Source organism: Mustela nigripes, chromosome 1 (genome assembly GCF_022355385.1).
Source record: "Mustela nigripes isolate SB6536 chromosome 1, MUSNIG.SB6536, whole genome shotgun sequence".
NCBI classification, from domain to species: Eukaryota; Metazoa; Chordata; class Mammalia; order Carnivora; family Mustelidae; genus Mustela; species Mustela nigripes.
This window is the reverse complement of record NC_081557.1, coordinates 246,557,416-246,578,400: the sequence shown is the minus strand read 5'-3', so window position 1 is coordinate 246,578,400 and position 20,985 is coordinate 246,557,416. Positions and strand designations below refer to the sequence as shown.

Here is a 20,985-nt window from a genome sequence, read left to right as displayed (position 1 = left end):
AAAAAAAAAAAAAAAAAAAAGACTTTAAAAAAAAAAAAAATAAAGAACTAAACATGCAGAGGGGTTCTGGATGGCTCAGTTGTTTAAGCGTCTGCCTTCAGTTCAGGTCATGGGCCATCTCAGGGTCCCGGGATCAAGTCCCGTGTCGTGCTCCCTGCTCAGTGGGGAGTCTGCTTCCTCCTCTCCTCCCTTCTCAGGCTCTCTCTCTTGCTATCCCTCTCTCCTCTTTCTCAATTAAAACAAGAAAAATACAGAATATGTCCATTGTTTAAGGATGTTATAATAAAACAGTAATAATAAATTTTGTTTCCTGTCCAAAACTGTTCTACTGAATATTACAGAGTCCAGTATCCATAGTACACTGTTACAGGAGTTTTATGCCAGGCTTTGAATGACTCTGAAACTTTCAACATTTTAATACAAATGTTGATGAGTTTTCATGCAGTAACAATGGCTAAGGTTTATACTCCCATGGTTTGTATGGGTTATGGAATAAAAGTAGCTTACCTTTCTTGAGTTTGTTGAGTACTGTGCTAGGCGCTCAAAATATACTATCTCATTGAATTTTTTTTTTTTTTTAAGATGTCTTTTATTTCCCAGATAAGAAAAGAATGAGTTGATAGTAATTTGGTTAGGGACTTGTAGGTAGTTAAAGGGTGATGAGTAGTTTCTAAATTTAACCCTGGGTATCTGATTTCAAAACTCAAGTACTTAAGTTTATAGTACACTAAACTTTTGTAGCCATTCTAGAAAAACAGGCATTTATGACTTATTTGAGTGGCCGTCCAAATAGTTGACATAGAAACAAATATTTTGAAGAAATGCCATTATTTCAAATTTTGGGGAAGCTTTCTCTTAACTACTGTGGGATCTCTATGGTCTTAAAATTTCTATTTTAAATACTTCTTAGTTTTTATTTTACTGTAATACAAGTAGGCTGCTGCTTTTATAATACAATGTTGTTGTATCAAACTTCCTAATAGATTTGATTAAAATCCTATTAATTTCCAAAGAGTACAGAAGCTGTAGGATCATAGAGGCAGTGAGAGCACAGAGAGCTTATTGCTTCTCTTTGGAACTCAGTTCCTCAAGTGAAGTCCAACTTCTCGCTTCAACATTCTAAAAGGAGGTATTCTGAATACCTCCCATAGAAATGTAGAGGATTACTTTTAAAGCCTGAGGAAGACATCGTTAATCTAGAATGCTGATATGCATTTTGGAGGATACAGTTTAGCAACTATTTGTGGACCTTTTTTTTTTTTCTTTTTTTGAGGTGAAAATACATATTTCAGCAACCATTGGCATTCTACTTAAGTGAATATGGCACATTCCTTGTCCCAAGAGAATGATCAGACTTACAAGCCATAGAGGGTTAAACAAATCAGTAGAGGAGTGTGGTCAAGGCCAAGCTTCACAGAGGAGGTACTTGGCCTGAGTCTTAAACAGCTAGACTTTTTCATGTGACAGGGACTCTCACAAGGGTATTCTGAACAAAAGGAATAGTGTATATGAAATCACAGAAGTTAGCATTAAGCATTAAGTAGATTGAAGAATGTGTCTTGGTACTGGAGATGGATGAAGTATTCTCATCACATTCTATCAGTGACCAGATAAGGGAATTTCTTTTAAGATTAGAGATAAATGAGCATTTAGTCCTTCTATGCCCAGGTCTCTTTGAAAATGTTACTTTCTCTTTGGGCATCATTCTCCATATGTCAGTTTTTAAATTATTTTCTACATATTTTTTGCATTAAGTAATACATTCAGCCCCGAAGTATATAAAATAAGAGTATTTTATTTTCAGGATTTGGTATGGATTCAAAAATGGATTTATTTTGTCTTACAGACCACATAAATAATAAAGTTAATTTCTACTAACTTTAATACCATTATGTACTTGACACGGTATATAACTGCAGTGATGTCGTGCTCCAGTCACAGTGGAGTCATAGCTCTGTAATGGCCAATGTTAGAAACTAACTTCATCTCACAGAAAAGGCAAATAGAAATACTATTGTTCCCTGAACAGGTATCATTTTTTGTTGTTGTTTTATTAAAATAGAAGAAGGAAGGTGGGGAGGGAGCAAATACTAGTGAATTCTAACACAGTGGGTGTGTGCTACATTGATGAAGTCACAAACTGAGGACATTTTTATTCAGTGTTAAATTGTCGTTTAATTTTGATTTATGTTCATAAGGTACAACTTGGAGTATAAGTATCTTCTGTAAACCTAATAGAAAGGTCTTTAAAAATCCCTTATGATAGCTTTAAGTTTTATTTATGATTAGCAAAGTGAACACATGCCACATATAGCTGATTCCCCAGGTACCTAGAATTTTATAAAAGGAAGATATTTTTTAACAGGTTTAAAACTTTTTTTCATTGTGGTAAAATATACATGAAATTTACCACATCGGCTATTTTAACGTGTACATTTCTTTGGCATTGAGTACATTTATACTGTTGGGACCATCACTACCATCAATCTCCATAACTTTTTACTTACTTTTTTTTTTCCCCCTCCAGAACTTTTTTCTTAGTCCCAAACTGAAACTCTGCCCCATTGAACAATAATTCCCCATTCCCCATTCCAGGACCCTCTAGGTCCTGGAAGCCACCATCCTGCTTTCTAAGCACATAAATCTATGACTCTGACTACTCTAGACACTCTAGATTACAGATGGAATCATTCAATATGTGTGTCTTTTGTGACTGGCTTATTTCACTTAGCACAATGTTCTCAAGGTTTGTCCATGTTGTAGCATGTGTCAGAATGTTATTCCTTTTATTTTTAGATATTTATTTATTCATTCATTTGTTCATTCATTCATTTAGAGAGTGCAAGTGGGGAGGGACAGATGAGAGAGGATCTTAAGCAGGCTGCACACTGAGAGCCCAGTGTGTGTCTTGATCTCACAATGCTGAGATCATGACCTGAGCCGAAATCTAGAGTCGAATGCTTAACCTACTGAGCCACCCAGGTGCCCCGATTTTATTCCTTTTTAAGGCTAAATAATATTTCATTGTGTGAATACACCGTGTTTTGTTACTCACTCATTGATGGACACTTGGGTTGCATCCATCTTTTGGCCATTGTGAATCATGCTGTGAACATGAGTGCACGCACAAGTATCTGAGATCCTGCTTTCAGTTCTTTTTAGTTATATACCCAGAATTGGGATTGCCGGATCGTGGTAATTCTGTATTTAATTTTTTGAGAACAATCCTACTGTTTTCCTTAGTAGCTGCACTATTTTATTATTCCTACCAGCAGTGCATGTTGTAATTTCTCTGTATCTTCACCAGCACTAATTTGTTTTATAATGGCCATCCTGACGGGTGTGATTCACATTTCCCTATGCATCTTTCCATTTGCTTATTGACCATTTGTAGATCTTCTTTAGAAAACCATCTATTCCAGACCTTTGCCCATTTTTTAATCAGATTGGTTATTGTTGAGTTACAGGGTTGTTTTATATAATCTATATCAGATATAGGATTTGCAGATAATTTCCTCTCACAGACTAGGAGAAAGAGAAATTGTCTTTCCCTGTGCTGATAGTGTCCTTTGATATACAAAAGTTTTTAATTTTGATGTCTAGTTTATCTTTCGTTGCCTGTGTTTTTAGCATCCTATCCAAGAAATCACTGCCCAATCCAGTGTCATGAAACTTACGCTGTTTTTTCCTAAGAGTTTCATAGTTGTAGCTCTTATGTTTAGTGCTTTAATCCAGTCTGACTTAAATTTTGTATGTGGTGAATGGGAAAGATCCAACTTCATTCTTTCGCATATAGTTGTCCAAAAAATTTATATTTTTGTTTGTGATCATTTCATTTTGCTACATACATTTTTGTTTTATTGGTATTCCCAAAGGCATCTTTAAAAACATGAAACAGGAAACGAAATTGGAACGTACAGCTTTTAAATACTAAACGGGCAGTATCATTGGGTATTATCTTAGAGGAGTATTCAGCCCACCACCTTTGTAATATATACACCTTACACTTCTGACTCCCCTTCTTCTCTTTCTTTCCTCTTCACAGATTTTCTCAAGGTCAGCAGCTTGTGACCAAATTAGTAACTGCTCCCGTAGCTTGTGGGGCGGTCATGGTACCTAGCACAATGCTCATGGGTCAGGTGGTGACAGCCTACCCTACCTTTGCTCCACAACAGCAGCCGCCGCAGACACTGTCAGTCACGCAGCCGCCGCCGAGCTCCCAGGAGCAGCAGCTCGCTTCGGTTCAGCAACCGTCTCAGGCTCAGCTGACGCAGCCGCCGCAGCAGTTCTTACAGGTAATTCCCCCGAGGGGGAGCTCTCCTGTTTCCTTTTGCAGAGTGAAATTAGGCACTCAAAGAACAACTTTGTAAATCATCTGAAAAATCCACAAAAGCTTATTGTAGAAGTTAAATTTCCAGAAGGGCAGAAAGCTTGTCCTCGTTAGCTGTTCTTCCTTCCCTTGTTTGGTCTTTAGAAGACAGTTCGCTCTGCCATGGGCATACCCGCTTCTCTGACCTACGGGATAGAATGAGTAGCTACTTGCTGTCCACATCAAGGTACTTTATATAGAGCTCCGTCTGGCTGGAGTTTCTGGAATTCAAACCCTGTCTTCCTTTTAGTGGCCCATCAAACATGCGCTCCTACAGGCCAGGGGCATCAAAAGGGATTTTTGGAAAAATTAGAGGCCTTATCTTAAATTATTATGTTGGATGAAATCTTAGAAATGATGTTTTGGTTGTAAGTTAATGTCAGAGGAGAAATATTGTGGCAGTACACACACACACAGACACACACACACACTCACTCTCTCTCTCTCTCTCTCTCTCGGTCAATGGAGTAAACACTCAAGATTAGCCAAAAATGCAGACACATATTTCATCACATATCTCCCGTATCTCAGTAGACTGGATCTGTTTATCTAAAGGGTAGAGAAGAAAGCTAACCTAGATTGGGATCCTCAGCTGGGAATTCAGCAGGATACGTTTCTGGACCTCAGCACCCTCCTTGGAGCGCACAGTAGCAGGTTTTGACTTCTGGAAATCCAGCTTCTTTGTTCTGGCCTACGGGGAGCAGTTTTGAATACAGGCTAGCCTAGATTCGTCTGGAGACCAGTCCATCGAGGCCAGCCACATACCTTATCATCAGTTTTAGAGTCATGCAGATGTATGATTATGTGTGTATGATGGTATGATTACAAAATTCAGTATTAGGCTGTATACTCAGGCATAAATGCATCCTTACTCTACCACCCTTAGTGTTAACGGTGCAAATAGAGTTCTTGGAGAGAACAGAAAACTAAGGTTAATTGCCTCAATACCTCTGAGAGTCCTGATGACAGCCCCTTAGACCCGAAGCCTATACTGCAGCTCTTAGTGACTAGGTTAGCTGTTGTTATAAATGAATTAATAACTAGAATTTACAATAAGTTCTAAACTGTTTTCTATAGAAAGCCATACTCAATGACAATTGAGCAAAACCTTAAAAAAGGAGAGAACCTGCCTTAAGATCTCAATCTCCTAAATCAGGGAACAAGGGCCCTTGAACAAGCACAAGAACAAGCACTCTCTTCTCTCCTGCTTCTCAAAGAATTCCAGAGACATGAGACCTCTAAAGAAGTAAGATCAACAGTATCGTTTAGAAATACACTTCTGTGTAGAGAGTGAATATAAATTCGGCTTTGATTATATAACATCTCATTCCAAAATATTCCTCTGTTGTAATCCTGTAAAGCTCACAAATATCCTGAGTGTTTTGTTACAAAAGCTTTTCCTAAATAAGAGAAAGAAGTTTGTCCAGGTCTTTGGCAAAGCTTAAGCTTCCAAGATCTGCCCGTGTGTGTGTGTCTACGCGCTCGTGCCCTTTATATGCATTTGCGAAGGTCTCCTATCACAGTCCTGTGTTTGGATTAGGAGCCCTGCATCAGTTTGTGTTGCCAGTAGTGAGGAAGAAGAGTCATTGTAAAAGTTGGGCTAATTTTCTTTGTATCACCAGAAATCGGAATCAGGTGAAAGAAACTGGCTCACGGAGTTGAGACTCGCCCAGAGTTACCCCGCTGATAAACGGCAGAGCACAGCTCAGATCCAGGGCTTCTGGCGTCCCATCCTGTGCCCTTGTTTTTTCTGTTGTTGTTTTGATTTTTTTTTTTTTTAATTTTTTTTTTTAATTTTATTTATTTTTTTTAAAGTATTTTTTTTAAGACTTTTATTTATTTGACAGAGAGAAATCAGAAGTAGGCAGAGAGCCAGGCAGAGAGAAAGGGGGAAGCAGGCTTCCGTTGAGTGGAGAGCCCAATGTGGGGCTCGATCCCAAGACCCTGAGATCGTGACCTGAGCCAAAGACAGAGGCTTAAACCACTGAGCCACCCAGGTGCCCCTGTTGTTTTGATTTTTAAACCACACTGCTACATATATAGGACTGAAGTCTCTCACTTTGCCCTCTTTTTTGTGGTACTTCTAAATAACAATGTTAATATTTAATCTTCATAAAGACCCACTGTGGAGGCACTTTATCTTTATTTTGTAAATGAAGAAACCAAGGCCCAGAGAAGTAAGTAGTTTGAACAAGTCTCCCAGTCTTGGGAATGGCTTCATCAGTTTGAGGCCGGCGGCCCACCCTCTCGGCTCCTGAAGGGCTGCTCTGACCAACTGAAGGAGCCTGCGTGGAAGGCCCTGTCTGACTGCGGAGTATCTGTGTTTCTTGCATTCTCAGCTGTGCTTGCATTTTACTCATTTTACTGTCTGCTTAAAATTGCGGTCTTTAAGGTGTACAAAGGGAAAAAGTACGTGTGGTTGGTCTCAAGACATAGAATGCTTTCTATACCAAAAAATATCTAGCTCAGTTCCCTTAAAAAATAAATTTTGAAAAATTCTATATTGTCAAAAAGAAAGGAAATCTCATAAGCATTTCCCAAAATATTATTTTTAAATGAAAAGATAAAAAATGATGTAGATTAGGTGGAATTGAAGGATTCTGTCCCTGTCCAGAGTAGAAAACTTGAGTAAATCTTGATGTGGACAAATTAACCGGGTAAAGCAATGCTGCATAATGCACTTGTCTTTTAGACTTCAAGGTTGCTCCACGGGAGTCCTTCTGCTCAGCTCATCCTCTCTGCCGCGTTTCCGCTACAGCAGAGCGGTTTCCCTCCGTCGCATCACCAGCAGCACCAGGCTCCGCCGCAGCAGCAGCAGCTGCACCGGCACAGGACTGACGGGCTGAGCGACCCTTCCAAGGTTCAGCCGCAGTAGCACACGCGCCTCCTCTCTGATCTCGGGGGAGGAAGGGGTTGTCCAGAGCAGTTGCTCAGACGATCTGAGGCTACAAGGAAAAGTTCCAGCAGTTTCACAAGATGCAGTGTTGAGTGTTGTAGTTTCTGGGATTGGTTAGCAGGGAAAACGCTGCCTAGAGCTCCAGATGTCCGTGCAGTACCAGCCAGCAGGAGAGGATCACGGGGCCATAGCCGGTTCTGACAGTGTTTTCCTCGCCCAGCGATTTTCTCGATGGAAAGAGTGTATTGCCAAATGTTAAGAAGCTCAGCTATGAAACATGACCTCCAGTCAATCAGAAAGGCACTAACAATGTTAGTAACTTTTAGTGGTTCTGTGCCTGTTTCTGTGTTACAGAGGACACACCACTGTCACGTCAGGGGTTGCTTACAATGATGCCATGAAGACAGTCCAGTAGATGCAGTAGCCCCTTCCCCTTTCCCTCTCCCTTTTTCAGATAATGATTGGATAGTCATTAATTTCAGAATGTTGTGTGGTTCAAATTCTCTATGTATAGATGCTGTAAAAAATTATGTATATGTCTGGATAAAAGGAGAAGAAAGCAAAACATTTTGTAAGCTGCATGAAAGCATCTCCTCGTAGGTCTGTTTCCTTAGATCGACACCATATGTACAAACCAGTACTTTCTCTGATTCCCCTTTTGTTTACACCACAGTAGTGTTCTACTCACTTCCCGGGACACAAGGCTTTTTGTTCATACTTTGGCTGTGATGTCACAGTTTGTTCCGTGAGGTATGATGTGCTGCTGGGAATGGATATTTTTTTCCAGGTTAAATTATTGAAGCAACAGGATTTCCAGAAATATCCCTCATTTCATTATTTTTCATGTAGGTTTGAGAATAGGATTTGCACTGCTTTATTTTAGGTGGTTGGAAGTTTTGGTCACATATTTTGATATAGTTCATAGTTGGAAATAGTTGTGTAAATGGCTTTCAATAAGCCTGAAAGTCATTTCAAGAATGTTCCAGTTATAGGAGTAAAATTTGCACACAAAAGATTTTAGGCACTTTTTAACATTCTCACTGGTGGGAATTTTAACTTTTAGGATTTGTTGGAATCTTTTTATTATATCCTTCACAATTTCAATGCTTCTTTTAGTTAGAAATGATTCAGGGTTATTTGAGAGAAAAAAAAAACCCATAGTGCCTTGATTTTGATTCAGGTGATAACTCACCATCTTGATCTCATTGTCTGGTTTCAGTAGCAGTTTCGAAACCTTAGTACATTTTTAACAGCATGTGGGTGTCAGTGCCATTAAGATTCTCCTCAGTTCCCAGGAAGACTGCTTTGAGTCTCTTGGACTGGAGGTACAAGTAACTTGGGGTGGGGGGGGTGACATCCTAACACTACCAGAGTCATTGATGTGATCACACAATTATTTCCCTAAATCAACATCTTCCTTTCAAGCTAAACAGTTAAGAATTACCTGTAAGTATTTTCTCAATATGATGTTGATATTCCTACAAAGAAAAAAGAAGGGGTGGGGTAGGAATTGGCTTTGCCTTCACTGTAACAATAGAATATTGTAAACTCACATGCTTTCTAAACATGAACTAAGATTTCATTTGGCAATATTAGATTCTCAAGGGAATAAATTCCAACAGAAATTACATAAAGCATTTTATAGATTTTTATGGTACTAAAAATTAAATTTACAACTATAGAGCAAAGGATAATTAATGGAAATATCTTATTAGAGTATCAAAAATTATTACTGAGGAAAAGGGAGGATGGCAAGCTGGTAATAGATCAAAATTGACCTTAAAAGAAAATGTGTAACAGAACTGAGGCTGTTAAGCAGAAGGTTTTGAGCAATGAAAACAACCTACTACAGGATTGCTCTTAAGCTCAGTTCTTAGGACTTTTCTGTCCTCCACTTTGCTCTCGTCCCGAAGGGATATACTTTGTCTTTCTGTAGACAACTGTACTTGGGCACACTTAAACTAAAAAGTTATATTGAAAAAGAAAATAACCAAAGAAAGTTGGTACCTACCCTTCTACAAAAGAAGTGTCACTAGATACCAATCAATAATTAACATATCAAGAAGCTCCTCTTCTAGCTACATGATCTGGATGAAGAGATTTCTGACTTCTTCATGAATGTCCCGAACAGGCGGCGGAGTGTGTGTGTAACTCGAGCACAGGTACACAGAGCCGAAACTGATGAGGTACAATACGGCAACAGTACTGATTTTCTCCCCTTTCAAATTGCCTTTCTCAGCCTTATGCCATTCCGTATATATTTGAGTAGTGCCTCATTTGTTCATTGGCAGTATCTAGCGGTATGGGTGACAGAAGATACGAAGAACTGTTCTGTTGAGATTTATCCTCTAAACACCATACTTAGAAGCAACGCTGGCCAGCTGCGAGTACTGTGTACTTAGGTTAACAAAGGCAAAGCGTAAGACAAGCCACAAGGTAAAGCTGTAGACTGTTCACATTCTCCTCTACCAGTTCCTTCAAGTATTTTCCATATTTGGGAAGGAGAATTAGACAAGATGTCATTTTATAATTCCTGTTGTTCTTCACAGCTCATTTTTGCCCGTGGAATGGATTGCTGAATTTAAAGGAGCGGCTAGCTGCTGCCCCTTTTCCGGCAGTACGAACCGTTGTCCTAGAGCGAGGGAGCACCAGCTGCCTCGGCCCCTTCTGTGTTTTCCTCCTGCTTTCCTTGAACTCGGGTTGCAGAGCTGTCCCTCCCCCCACCCCCCAGTCACTGAGACTTGACGTGCTGGTGAAGATTCCGCAGTTGCCTCTTGTTCATTTCTGGAGCCAAAGTTGTTCCTTAAAATCCCAAATCTGCGTAATGAAAAAATACCAACTAGAGACACCTTGCGGCTACTTCAAGGTCATTACCCTCCCTCTGCTTTACTCTCACAGAGATTTGATTTTTCTTAAAAACCATCTTGTTCTGGGTGGCACATGTTGGTCCGAAACTGTTGTAGCCCTGGGGAAATGTTAGCTGCTCCGCGGCCACCCTGCTCAGGACACCTCGAGGGAGGGCGGCGAGGATCAGTCAGGCTGCTGCTGAGACTGGGGTCAGACCAGAACCCGGACACTCGAAACTTACTCCCATTTTCGGTAGAATACATCAGAGAACGAGCTAACAGGAGGGATGGGGAATGCACGTGAGCAAATCCGACCCTTCGCCTCCAAACTCTGTCCTAAGCTGAGGGGGTCATTTGTGTCCCATGCTCTGCTTTGTCACTTAAATTTGGTTTAGGAATGTACTAGAAATCAGAGGATGCCAGGGACTTTGAGAAGTTGGTTATAGAATACTCCGTGCGGAACAGTGAAAATGTGATGTGGTTCCTGCCGACGCACGGGTTTGTGGTCCTTGCCTGCCAGCGGTCTGCTTGTGGTTCGCTCGGGCGGGCGCGGCGCCCTGCAGGGCAGGTGCTCCGGGGACCGGAGCCTTGGTGCGAGAAGCCTTGGCAAGGGGCCCCTTCAAGTAGTACTTCTCTGGCCCCACACAATCCTTTAAAATGCTTTTAAACTGGATATTACTCGTTTTCTGATGTTTCCGCTACAGTGAGGCAGACCTTTTCGTTTTTGCAAGGTGGAAGGCAAGTAGCATTTTACTCGAGGATTGGCCATTTCTCCCTTTTCCTATTGCTCTAGTTCTTTGATGATGGCAAAAGTTTGTCAGTGAACATTTGTGTAAAACTCATTCGAGTCTGTGACCTTTCCGATATCTGTGACCCTTCTCTTCAGCCCCTGGAGTCGATGTTGGAAGGTGTAAACACTGGAAATTACTATTGCCGAGTGAGTCTAGCCAGGAGTAGGCGGCCTGGGATTTCCAAATGGTGGAAAAGAAACAGCACAAAGGCACTTGCCATTTTACTAGTGATTGGAGAGCGAGACCCTCTGAAGTTTGTTTGGGTTGCGTGAGCATTCCTCTGAAAGGAGCTTCTGAAATAAATGCAAAGGAAAAGAGTCGACTATTTTTATAGCATATTTAATATATTTGTATATAACTATGAGTATAGTAGGAACCCTCCACATGCCTCCCCCTTTTCTAAGTTTCTCCCCCTTTTGCCATAGCACTCGTAGAGCCTCATCTGCATGAGTAACGTGCCTGCTGTCAGCCTACCACAAGATAGTGCTGCTGCTTCTGAGACAGGTGAGAGGACCCACCTCTCATGCCCGGGGATCCGTTCTGTAGGACGAGCACACTCTCTCCAAACAACATACCGCAGTCTGAAAGCATCATTTTGAAATGTAACAAGCACTTTATTGCAACTACTCATTTTGATAAAGTTGATTACCTTAGGCATTACCATTTCTAAAGGATCCCCGAATCATCACTTAGGTGAAATTTAAAAATAACACATTTCTGAGAAATGTTTAGATCCAGTGAACCGTAGCAGGTTTATGGGAGTGATATTTCAAGGTAGCCAAATGAATTTTGACTTTGGTTTTGAATGTGGTGGAGTCAGGAGATTGTAAAATGCCTAGTTCCATTTCGACACTATTGTAAACCTATCTTGCCTATCGTGTGGACACCAAAAGAGACCAATGAGCCTGTTTATTTTCAGAGGTCTAGGAAAATTGCATCAGTGTGAATAGATGTATAGAACTAACCTAAAAGTGACTGGTAGTAATATTTTAGAATACAATAATTTCAAGAATTATTCTGGGTGTTTTAAATGTGCTCTGAAATGTTGGCATGTCATTTCAGTGTTTCCATTTGAATTGCTCTTGTAATTTTTTGCACAAAAAGGACTGAGAAAAAGACTACTTTGGTTGAAGAAAAGTATAATTTGGTCTTATTTTAAATGTCTCCTGTGGAAACACTGGGGATGCATTTTGTTGGTATAGTTATTAATTCAGGATATTCAAAACAGTATTGAACAGCTCACAAGAAATTAAGCAAACGTGGACGTTTAAAAATTAAAACTTTCTTTCCATGTGACTGTTTTTGCATATTTTTCCCCTTGTCGTAATTTAACACTACATTCCTTGTTTTTCGTAAATAAAATAATACTCTGCAGGTTCTGTTTTGAGTATTTAACAATATTTTGTAAGCTGCCTGTTTCTAGAGAAACAGTCTTTAGTGGAATAGGATAGTCTATGAAGAGACTGTTTAAGTGGAATCCATCACCACCACCAGCAAACACTGAGGTGCTGCATTAAGTGACAATCAAAATAGTGAGTATTTATGGAAGAATTTAGAAAGTGATTTTAAAGACGCAATTGCTTTGAAAGCAGTTCTCTGGGTTTCTTGAATGAAAATGGCTAAATGTATTTATTTATATTTTAAAATATCTTTTGTGTTGTTTTCTCATCAAAGTGATTTCACAGTGTCATGTATTTAATTTGTGGTTTATTTTGTTTTGCTTCGTGATCTTTTATGTAAAGAACTGACTCTTCTTACCTGGGGCGCAGTCTCTGGCCCTCACAAGGACTGTCCCGGGCCAATCCCAATCTGTGTCACTTCAGGACGGCAGTGCGGGGCCCAAAGCCAGATGCCCTTGCACTTCCTCCTGTTCTCAACTCAATTAAGAAAAAATAAAGGTAACTCCTTCCGAATCTGCTCTGTATAGCTCCAACCTTTTTCTAGTTTCACTTGCTGCCTTTTCTATTTTATGGGTACTTTTTATATGATTACTTCCCCAACACAGCCAAAGGCCAGTATGACAGAACCAATGGCACACACTGTGTTTTGCCCATTTGGGGAAATGTTAGTAAGACGATCAGCATCTTCTAATGGCCTTCACTATCCTATCCATATTAAAATCCATTTAAAGTTCTTAAATATAGGTGGAACAATGTATGTGCACTGTACTCTTCTACAAAAAACGGTCGCTGTTTTTATATAGTGACTGTTGCTTGGACCTTTAAAAACAAAACAAATCCTTCATATACAGCACTATCCAGTGAAAGTAGTGTTTGAGCCTTTGAAGCCTAGAAACTCTGAGGATGCTTCTTACCCAATATACGTTGGAACAGAATTTTCCACGTTAGGGCTCCCCGAGTGAGTCCCACAGGCCAGGGACAGGGCATACTGTCTAGTTCCCGGGACCCCTTCAAGAATGGTAATGAAAGCATGTCAACCACAAGTTGGAGCTAGTCATGTAAAAAATGTTCAACTCCAAGGGCTACATTGAAAATGAGATGTTTTCAAATGTATGCTTTTAAATTTCTGAGGAAACAAACTGTGACATCGCTTTAAAAATGACATTCAGATGTCGTATGTGTGTGTTGAGTTGGTCTGTGTGGGTGCGACTCACTGCGGGCAGTGGTGCCGCCTGTGCCGGAGAGTCCGGCGGAGGGAAGGCTGGACCGCCCTGGGACTGAAGCACTGAGAACGAGACAATCAAGCAAAAACAGTTGGCCAGGGAATGTCTTTTTTAAAAAAAATTTCATGTCAGCCAGAACAGCTGTAATTCTTAGACCATTGTAGAAAGATTTTGAAATCTTACTTTACTATGGGGAAGGACCTCATGTGGCACTTGCACATTCAGTCTATGTAGAGATTGAAGCCCAAAGATGAGTCACATTCAGTGCTGTACTGAAACCAGTTAGTGCAAAAAAAAGTTTTATCTTTGTAAATTTTTAATTGTTAACATCAGTTAGTAGCTGTAAAAACATACACCAAATTCTTCCTCATGTTCTGTGTGGTTTCTCGGTGTGCTACTATTGACATCGCTGCCCTTACTGCTTGGGTTCTTGGTTTTAAATAAAAATTAGATGTAGCCCATTGTTCTTAAACCTCCAAAAGGGTAGAGCTATAAATGGCTAATTGACTTTAAGAACACCTGCTTTTCCTAAAGCAAACATTTAACTGAAATCCAAACTGATTAAAAAAAACGAGACTGACATTTTCTAGGTACTGTCTTCTGCCTAAATCCTACATTGCACAGAAACAGGAAGGGATAATGAATGGTTTCTATGGTGCTACATTAGGTTCTCTGATGATTTGCATGAGCTGAGTTTGGAAGTACATTATTATATAAAATGTGGATCATTCTGTTACCAACTTACTGTTGACTGCCATTTCAATTTGGTGTTACAGTTGCTTACCCTTGTTTTTCAGAGCTGTCCTTTGAGAAGAGGTAAAATGTCTTATTAGCCTACCTCCACTCGGGCCTCTTGGTATCTGATCATTTCTCCAGCTTATGATGTGCATAGTTTTTTTAAAACTACATGTCCTATTAAAATGCTCTTTCCCACAGACTTTTGTAATGTTTTCAGAACCAAAAATCATAGCAAAAGAGCCAAGCAGTAGCATTGGTTGGTTTTTTTTTTTTTTTTTGTAAATGTAAAAATAATTAGATCCAGACTTTGTTTCCTTATTCAATTTTAAAAATAAAAAATACCTCAGTGCTATGTTTTTCAGTATCACCTACATTTCTCAAAAAATAACACTTGCTTTATGTGGCACGTAACTTACACGAATCACATTATTTTGGATTTTAAAGGAAGACTATTAAATATTTTAAAATCAGTGACATTTTCTTTTATTATATTCAGCAATGGAGTCTTAACAGCATTCGCGATTTTTACCTTGTACCTTCAAGACTGAGCTACCAAATTCTGTGAGTAGTTATGTCCTGTTAGAAGGTTGTGGTGCCTCAGAAAGCTACGCTGTTATTCAAGGACCGCTCCCGGCTGGTTCTCAGGCCAGGCTGTCTGCACTGCTGGGCCGGGCTGTGATGGTACCAGCTGCTGCCTAACAAGGAATCATCCATTCTCTTCTTGCAGAAGATAAAATGTAATTATTGGTTGGCCCTGTTTCTAATCATCTAAGGCTGTACTAGGGGAATCAGTGGTGTATTCTGGGGTCTTGCCTGAAATTTCTCTGAAGTATTTTTACACGTGGGCCTTGTGTTTACGACCCTATAATGGCCCTTGTTATGGTGGCTAGAGAACTCCTTGAAAGTTTCCCAAAATGACTTTTTCATCAATATGTGCTGTTGCTGCTTTTACGAGGCTATTAAATAGCAGGGCTACTGCGCATGGGAACAGAACCAAGGAGGCTGGGAGAAGTGGTGATCCTGTTTGGATAGAATCATTAATAGTTAAGACTGACATGACTGTGATTACTGAAGTCAGTGTGATAAAGAGACTGGTGGGTATGGGCTCTAGAATCAAACTGGTCTGACGCACCGTTCTACCATACAACTTGTTTTTTTTTTTTTTTTTTTTTTAACCTTGTTAGTAGCTACTATGTCCCAGAGCGATCTGAGGTAGTTAAAGACAGGCTTTAGAAGATGCCTGGCTACTGTTTTTTAACATCAACTTTAGAAACTGGTCTATAAGTATTACTACTACTTTGATAAATTACTGTTACAAACTCACTTATAAAATGCACAAAGGAAAACAAGCTCTGGTCATACCACTTTTATTTACACTGTATCTATGTTACATTGTTTATTCAATATAGAAAAAATATGAATACACTCATAGTATTCTCTTTTAATTTAGTAATTCCACATTGTCAAATATTGACTGTTTTTATATTGGGTGTCCTACCCAATTAAAAAGAAAAAGAAAAAAAAAAGGAGGGAGAATGGACCTAGCAAACAATTCTCATCATAACAGTAATACATTATTCATTCTTAAAAAGAAAAACCAAGTTTTAAAAGACTTTGTGATTACACTGCTTTCTGGCTTAAGGAACTTCTTTAAAAGCTAAAAATTCATTCCTCCCAAGAAAACTTTTAAGGCAAATCACTCAGTGATCCAGGAGAAAAAACAGATCTAAGTCATTAAAGGGGTCGGTGCTAAAAGAAAATCCAGGATAGACCCCATTGTACAGTGGTTCTATGTATCGTTGTCCTACCAGAAAACCCAAAAATATTAAAAAAAAAAACAGTGACCATATGAACATAATTGTGCTGGAGAAAAGAAAAACCCACACTTAGATATCAGATTTCTTAAAAATCCATGTTGCAAACAGAATCAATGATTACTTCTTTCGGACATAATACTTTCATTAAATGGGACAAACTCGCAAATCAATGCTACAAAATACAGTCTTTTCCGTCACTTTTAGTTCTAATGTACACTATGTACACAAACAGTTACCTATCTTAAACGAAATACAAACGAGCAAACGGCTTGTTAAAAACCAGAATCGGGACTTATAAACAGTGCAGAAAAGGCAAAGGCCAGAAATACGATGCCGCCTATGATGGTCACTGTAAGAGAAGAGAAAAAAAGTGAAGTCAGGCAAAATTCCTCTATGAGGGAGCTCAGATGTCGCCCATTATTCTTCCAATCTCTTGAACTAACCTTGAAAATAAACTAGAAAGACTCAAACCACACTTCCCCAGCAGAGAATACTACATACGCCTGACTGGACAGTCATCATCCACTGCTTCTCCAGCACTGTTTCCAGAAATGACAATTATAATGGAGACAGTGCTGAGAAGCAGCAACAGAACTCTAACTCTTCTCCAAACCCAGTTATTAAAGAAAATGTTCAATAGCCTCTGACAAGCAAAGAGACTTTTTCTATTCCACTTGTAGGCCCTTTCAGCTACACAGGAACTCTTCAGTGGAATCCATAAACCGTCTCCACCTATGAACCCCAATCTGACAAAACACGTGGAAGGCCTGGAAGTTTTATTTCCCATGTGATGATTTTTTTTTTGCTTAAATACACTGATAAAAAGTGACTATAAATGCGATAAGGCTTTTACATGGATTTGTATTTTACTAAATCTATGCATGTAAAAAACAGTCTATGTGTCCAACAGCAGGGGCAATGAACTAGACCTCTAGGAGATCATCACTGCAGAGACCAAGGGTACTCCAGAAGTAAACACTTAAACTCCCCTTTCTCTCTCAGTAATTCTAGAAGTTAAAACAAATGGTATTGTCTTTGTAATTTAATAAAAAGGAGTGCCTGGATGGCTCCCAATTAAGCATCTGATTCTTGATCTCTGGGGGAGTTCAAGCCCCGAGTTGAGCGCTCCATGCTGGGTGTGGAACCTACTTAAAAAAGAATAAAAAACCAAAGACTCACCAGTTCTGACAGAGATTTTCTGCGCAATCATTCTTCCTCCAATCACTGCCAATCCGGTGCATAAGCAGTGGCCCACTGTCCCGCCCACGGCGACACCGTACGGGTCCTAGAAGCAAGTACAGTAACGCTCATTTGAAAGCAGCTGAAATGGTTACCTGAGAACCGGCCGCCACTGAAAATGGAGAACAACAGCCTAAAAATAGCTCCACGGGTTCAAGTGTATAATTTATGAAAAGTGCAAGGGCTGCTCGAAGGGGATATGTTCCAGCTACATCTAGGAATAGAGCTACAAGCGGCAGAAATGTTTCTGAGATCAAAATAGCACTAATACGGCCGCTGCACCTCATTCGCACCTCATTCACACCTCATTCACGGCGCGGGACCGTGCTGAGGGGACCCCGCCCACAGCTCTCCCCTCGGGCGCTGTCCGCTCTTCTGTCCGCTCTTCTGAGGCGGCCAGGCGAGCCCTTCCGGCACAGAGCCCGCCTGCCTTCCCTCCGGTGTCCTCGGTGCTTGGACTCAGCTCCAGGAACGTCGTATTCATTCCGTCAGTGCTTGCTTCCAGCACAACATGGAGGTGCTCAGACTGGGAAGACCAGCCAGAGCTTTCCAGAAAAGCAAGCCCTGAAGAACGAGCAGGAAGATCTGACTTTGTTTTGTGGAGGACAGAACATACTAGGAGGCAAAGGCCCACTGATAAGAGACGACTGCCGACCATGTTAACACAGAACACAACATGGTAGAGGTCAGCTCGGGAAGGACCCTATCTAAAAGCTTAGAATTTGGACTTTTTAAGAACATTTTACTTACTTGACAGAGATCACAAGTAGGCAGAGAGGTAGGCTGGCGGCCGGGTGGGGGGAGGGGAAGCAGGCTCCCCGCCAAGCAGAGAGCCCACCACGGGACTTGATCCCAGGACCCTGGGATCATGACCTGAGCCAAAGGCAGAGGCTTGATCCCACTGAGCCGCTCAGGCGTCCCAGAATGTGGATTTTTTAAGACACTGGTGGTTTTTTAGCCAGAGAGTCACAGAACAGGTTTATGCTTTAGAAGTCCAGTGCAGAGAGTGAACTGGAAGGGAACTAGAAGGGAACAAAATTAAAGGTGGTCAAGGGAGATGCTATCGCCTGGACTTGGGGAGGGAGACTGGAAGCAGAGAAAACCTGGTAGATCTGGGAATTTTAGGAGGCCTAAGTGATCTACCTTAGTGATAAGGGAGTGTTCGGTGTTAAGGAAGAGAAAAATCGGGCCTGACATCCGTATTTCTCACCCCCAGTTCTCTGGACGAATTACAATACTACCAGCATGACTTAAAGAGTTAGTGGAAGGAATGAAGACGGGGTTTACGGTGCCGACGGGAGTTAAGAGCCGAGAGGTTCAGAGCCAGTTGAGTTCAACGGTGAGGGAACTAGGAGAATGACCCTGAGCGCGAATACAGCCGAAGGCAAGCAGCCGCGCGGGACCACAGTGGCAGAGCGGCCCCAAGAAGCCGGCGGCGGCCAGGCACTGCGCCTCCCGAGATGAGCCGCCCCGTGGGGCCGCCCCGTGGCTGCAGGGAACGCTCGGGACGTCCACAGAGCCGGTGCGGTCGGACGCTGGGGGCCAGTGGGTTTAGAGGGCAAGAGAATGGACCAACACGCGTTTCCCCTCAGAGCCAAGCCCATGAGACTGGGGGGAGCGGAGGGGGCATCTGGAGAACGGAACTGAGGGAAGCGGCAAAACCCCTACAGGAGAAAACGCGCGCAAGCCAAACGCTCACGAAACTGGGCTGGGAGAAAGGCAAAGATTTCAGCAACCCAGTGGGGACGTGGAGCGGGGCAGGGAAGTGGCACGCAGCAGGGACAGCACTGCCACTGAGGGGGCGGGGGGGCTGCGCTCCCCCGTGAAGTGGGGGCAGCAGCGTGGGACTGCGGCGCTCAGATGCACATTCGCACCTCTCAGCTGGCATCCTAAGACAGGGCCATTCTACTGGAAAGTGATGCTTGAAAAAACAACAGATTAAGTACAATTAAAGTTTCTTTGATACAGAAGTTTTCAGTCTTTGTCATTTGCCAAACTGATTTGACCCAGGAACCTCGGAACCTTATCCCCTACCCCCCCTTTTTTTTCCCAATCTTAGTACCTAATGAACATCTCAAAGGACACAGTGTTGGAGCAGAAATAAAGTTCAGATTAAAATGAACTGAGCTGCATTTCAGCATGGTTTGTATAAGAAATTACCAAAAAAAGTTAGGAATGTTAAGGGAACAAAAACAGAACACCCGTATGTCTGCTCCTGAAGAGCTCACCACGTGTCCCCTCGGTGCTGGCAGCAGGGCAGGTGGCTGACGGCGCTGTGGCAGGGCCCCTGCGTGCCTTCTCTGCTTCCTCCACACAACCACCCCATGAAGTAGAAAAATGCCCCATCTTCAGACAAAACGGGGCGCAGTGACCTGGTCACAAGACACAAGCCTGCTCGGCCCGCACCAGGCTGCCAGAGAGCAGCGGGACCGAGGGAACACGGGCACAGCGGACCCGGACCTTTCACAAGGCCCTCCATGCCACACAGACGACACTGTTAAGAAAAATGCAGTGATTTCTTCCATCACAACCGCCCACCACCACCAAAAGCTCGCTCACTTTCACGACCCAATCCTGGCCATCTGAAAGCCAATAAAAAAGGCTAGAGATCAAAAAAATATAGGGCACGGCCATTATGGGAACATTTTGCAAGAAAGTTTTAAAATACAGGACGAGTGAAAAACGGAGTTACTTTTGTTTTTTTAAGTACAGCATTTTTTTGCTTCTGGCCGGGCCTGACTTCAGCCCTGTCCTGGCCTCTTGTCTGAACCTGGGGCCGATGTTAAGGAACTTGTTCTTTTGTGGCACGCGTCCCCCAGGAGCTAAGGACACCTTCAAATCAAGCTCATTATCTAAATCCTACCGTGGGGTAAAACGTGTAATTTAACAGATATAAAAAAAGACCCTGTATCCGCTAAGACCACGAAGAGAGAGAGGAGGAGCAGCAGTGCCGCCTTCCGCCACCCCCTCCCAGGACATCTTAAGAAACCGGTGTGAACGGTAAGACGCCTCATGAGAAACTAATTCCTCCCAGAAGAAAGATTAAAATTTTAAAAACAACCCCCCCCCACCCCAGGCAGGCTATCTTTTAAATAAGTGGCATCTGACAACTACAAGCAAGATCTAGAAGGAAGCGCGCGAAGGCAGAGAGCCTCAGTTTCCAGTCCTTGCCCCTGCTACCAACTGGCTTATCTTTGGACAAGTGGCCGAGTGTGTGCCTCAGGTTCTGCATCTTTAGAGCAAAGGAGAGGACAAAGTGATCAGAAATCTCTTCCAGTTTAGCACTCAGGCCTTAGTATTCGGGGACTAAGATCCGCCAAGCTCTATATCCAGAAGCAAGTCAAGTGTAACCGCACTGGCCAGAGACAAGCACCAAGAACGTCTCAAGCTCCTGTCTTCTGCTCGCTGGGGAGTGGATACTCCCAGAACCACCCGGAACTTCGTAAATAAATGAACTAACTTCCCCAAGCTGGACAGTTAGGCTGTTGCTAATGTTCTACTGAGTGGGATCTTGTAAAGCGACCCCCGCAAGACTACAGATCTAAGGAGAGACAAAACCAAGTCAAGGCAACTGGCCCAGTATCATTCCAGCAAAACCGAAGGGAAGAGGATGAACAAGAGAAATGTAAAGACGCCAGTTTGGCCGGGACACACAATGCCATCTGA

The 20,985-nt window shown here is 41.8% G+C and overlaps 2 protein-coding genes across 6 annotated transcripts in view; one reads left to right on the top strand and one right to left on the bottom strand.

Annotated features, from left to right (window-relative positions):
* The window catches only part of CLOCK (clock circadian regulator), a 135,845-nt gene extending 119,759 nt beyond the window's left edge, over positions 1-16,086 (top strand). For all 5 annotated transcript variants that reach the window (XM_059384205.1, XM_059384200.1, XM_059384184.1 and 2 more), the window contains 2 exons: positions 4,046-4,295; positions 7,062-16,086. In XM_059384205.1, coding sequence (XP_059240188.1) covers positions 4,046-4,295; positions 7,062-7,244 — 433 coding nt within the window. In that variant the 3' untranslated portion in view covers positions 7,245-16,086. The remainder of the gene's footprint in view (positions 1-4,045; positions 4,296-7,061) is intronic.
* The window catches only part of TMEM165 (transmembrane protein 165), a 31,666-nt gene continuing 26,295 nt past the window's right edge, over positions 15,615-20,985 (bottom strand). Inside the window, exons 5-6 of the mRNA XM_059384214.1 lie at positions 17,260-17,365; positions 15,615-16,429 (exon numbers count right to left, since the gene is read on the bottom strand). Of these exons, the coding sequence (XP_059240197.1) occupies positions 16,353-16,429; positions 17,260-17,365 (183 nt within the window). The 3' untranslated portion in view covers positions 15,615-16,352. The remainder of the gene's footprint in view (positions 16,430-17,259; positions 17,366-20,985) is intronic.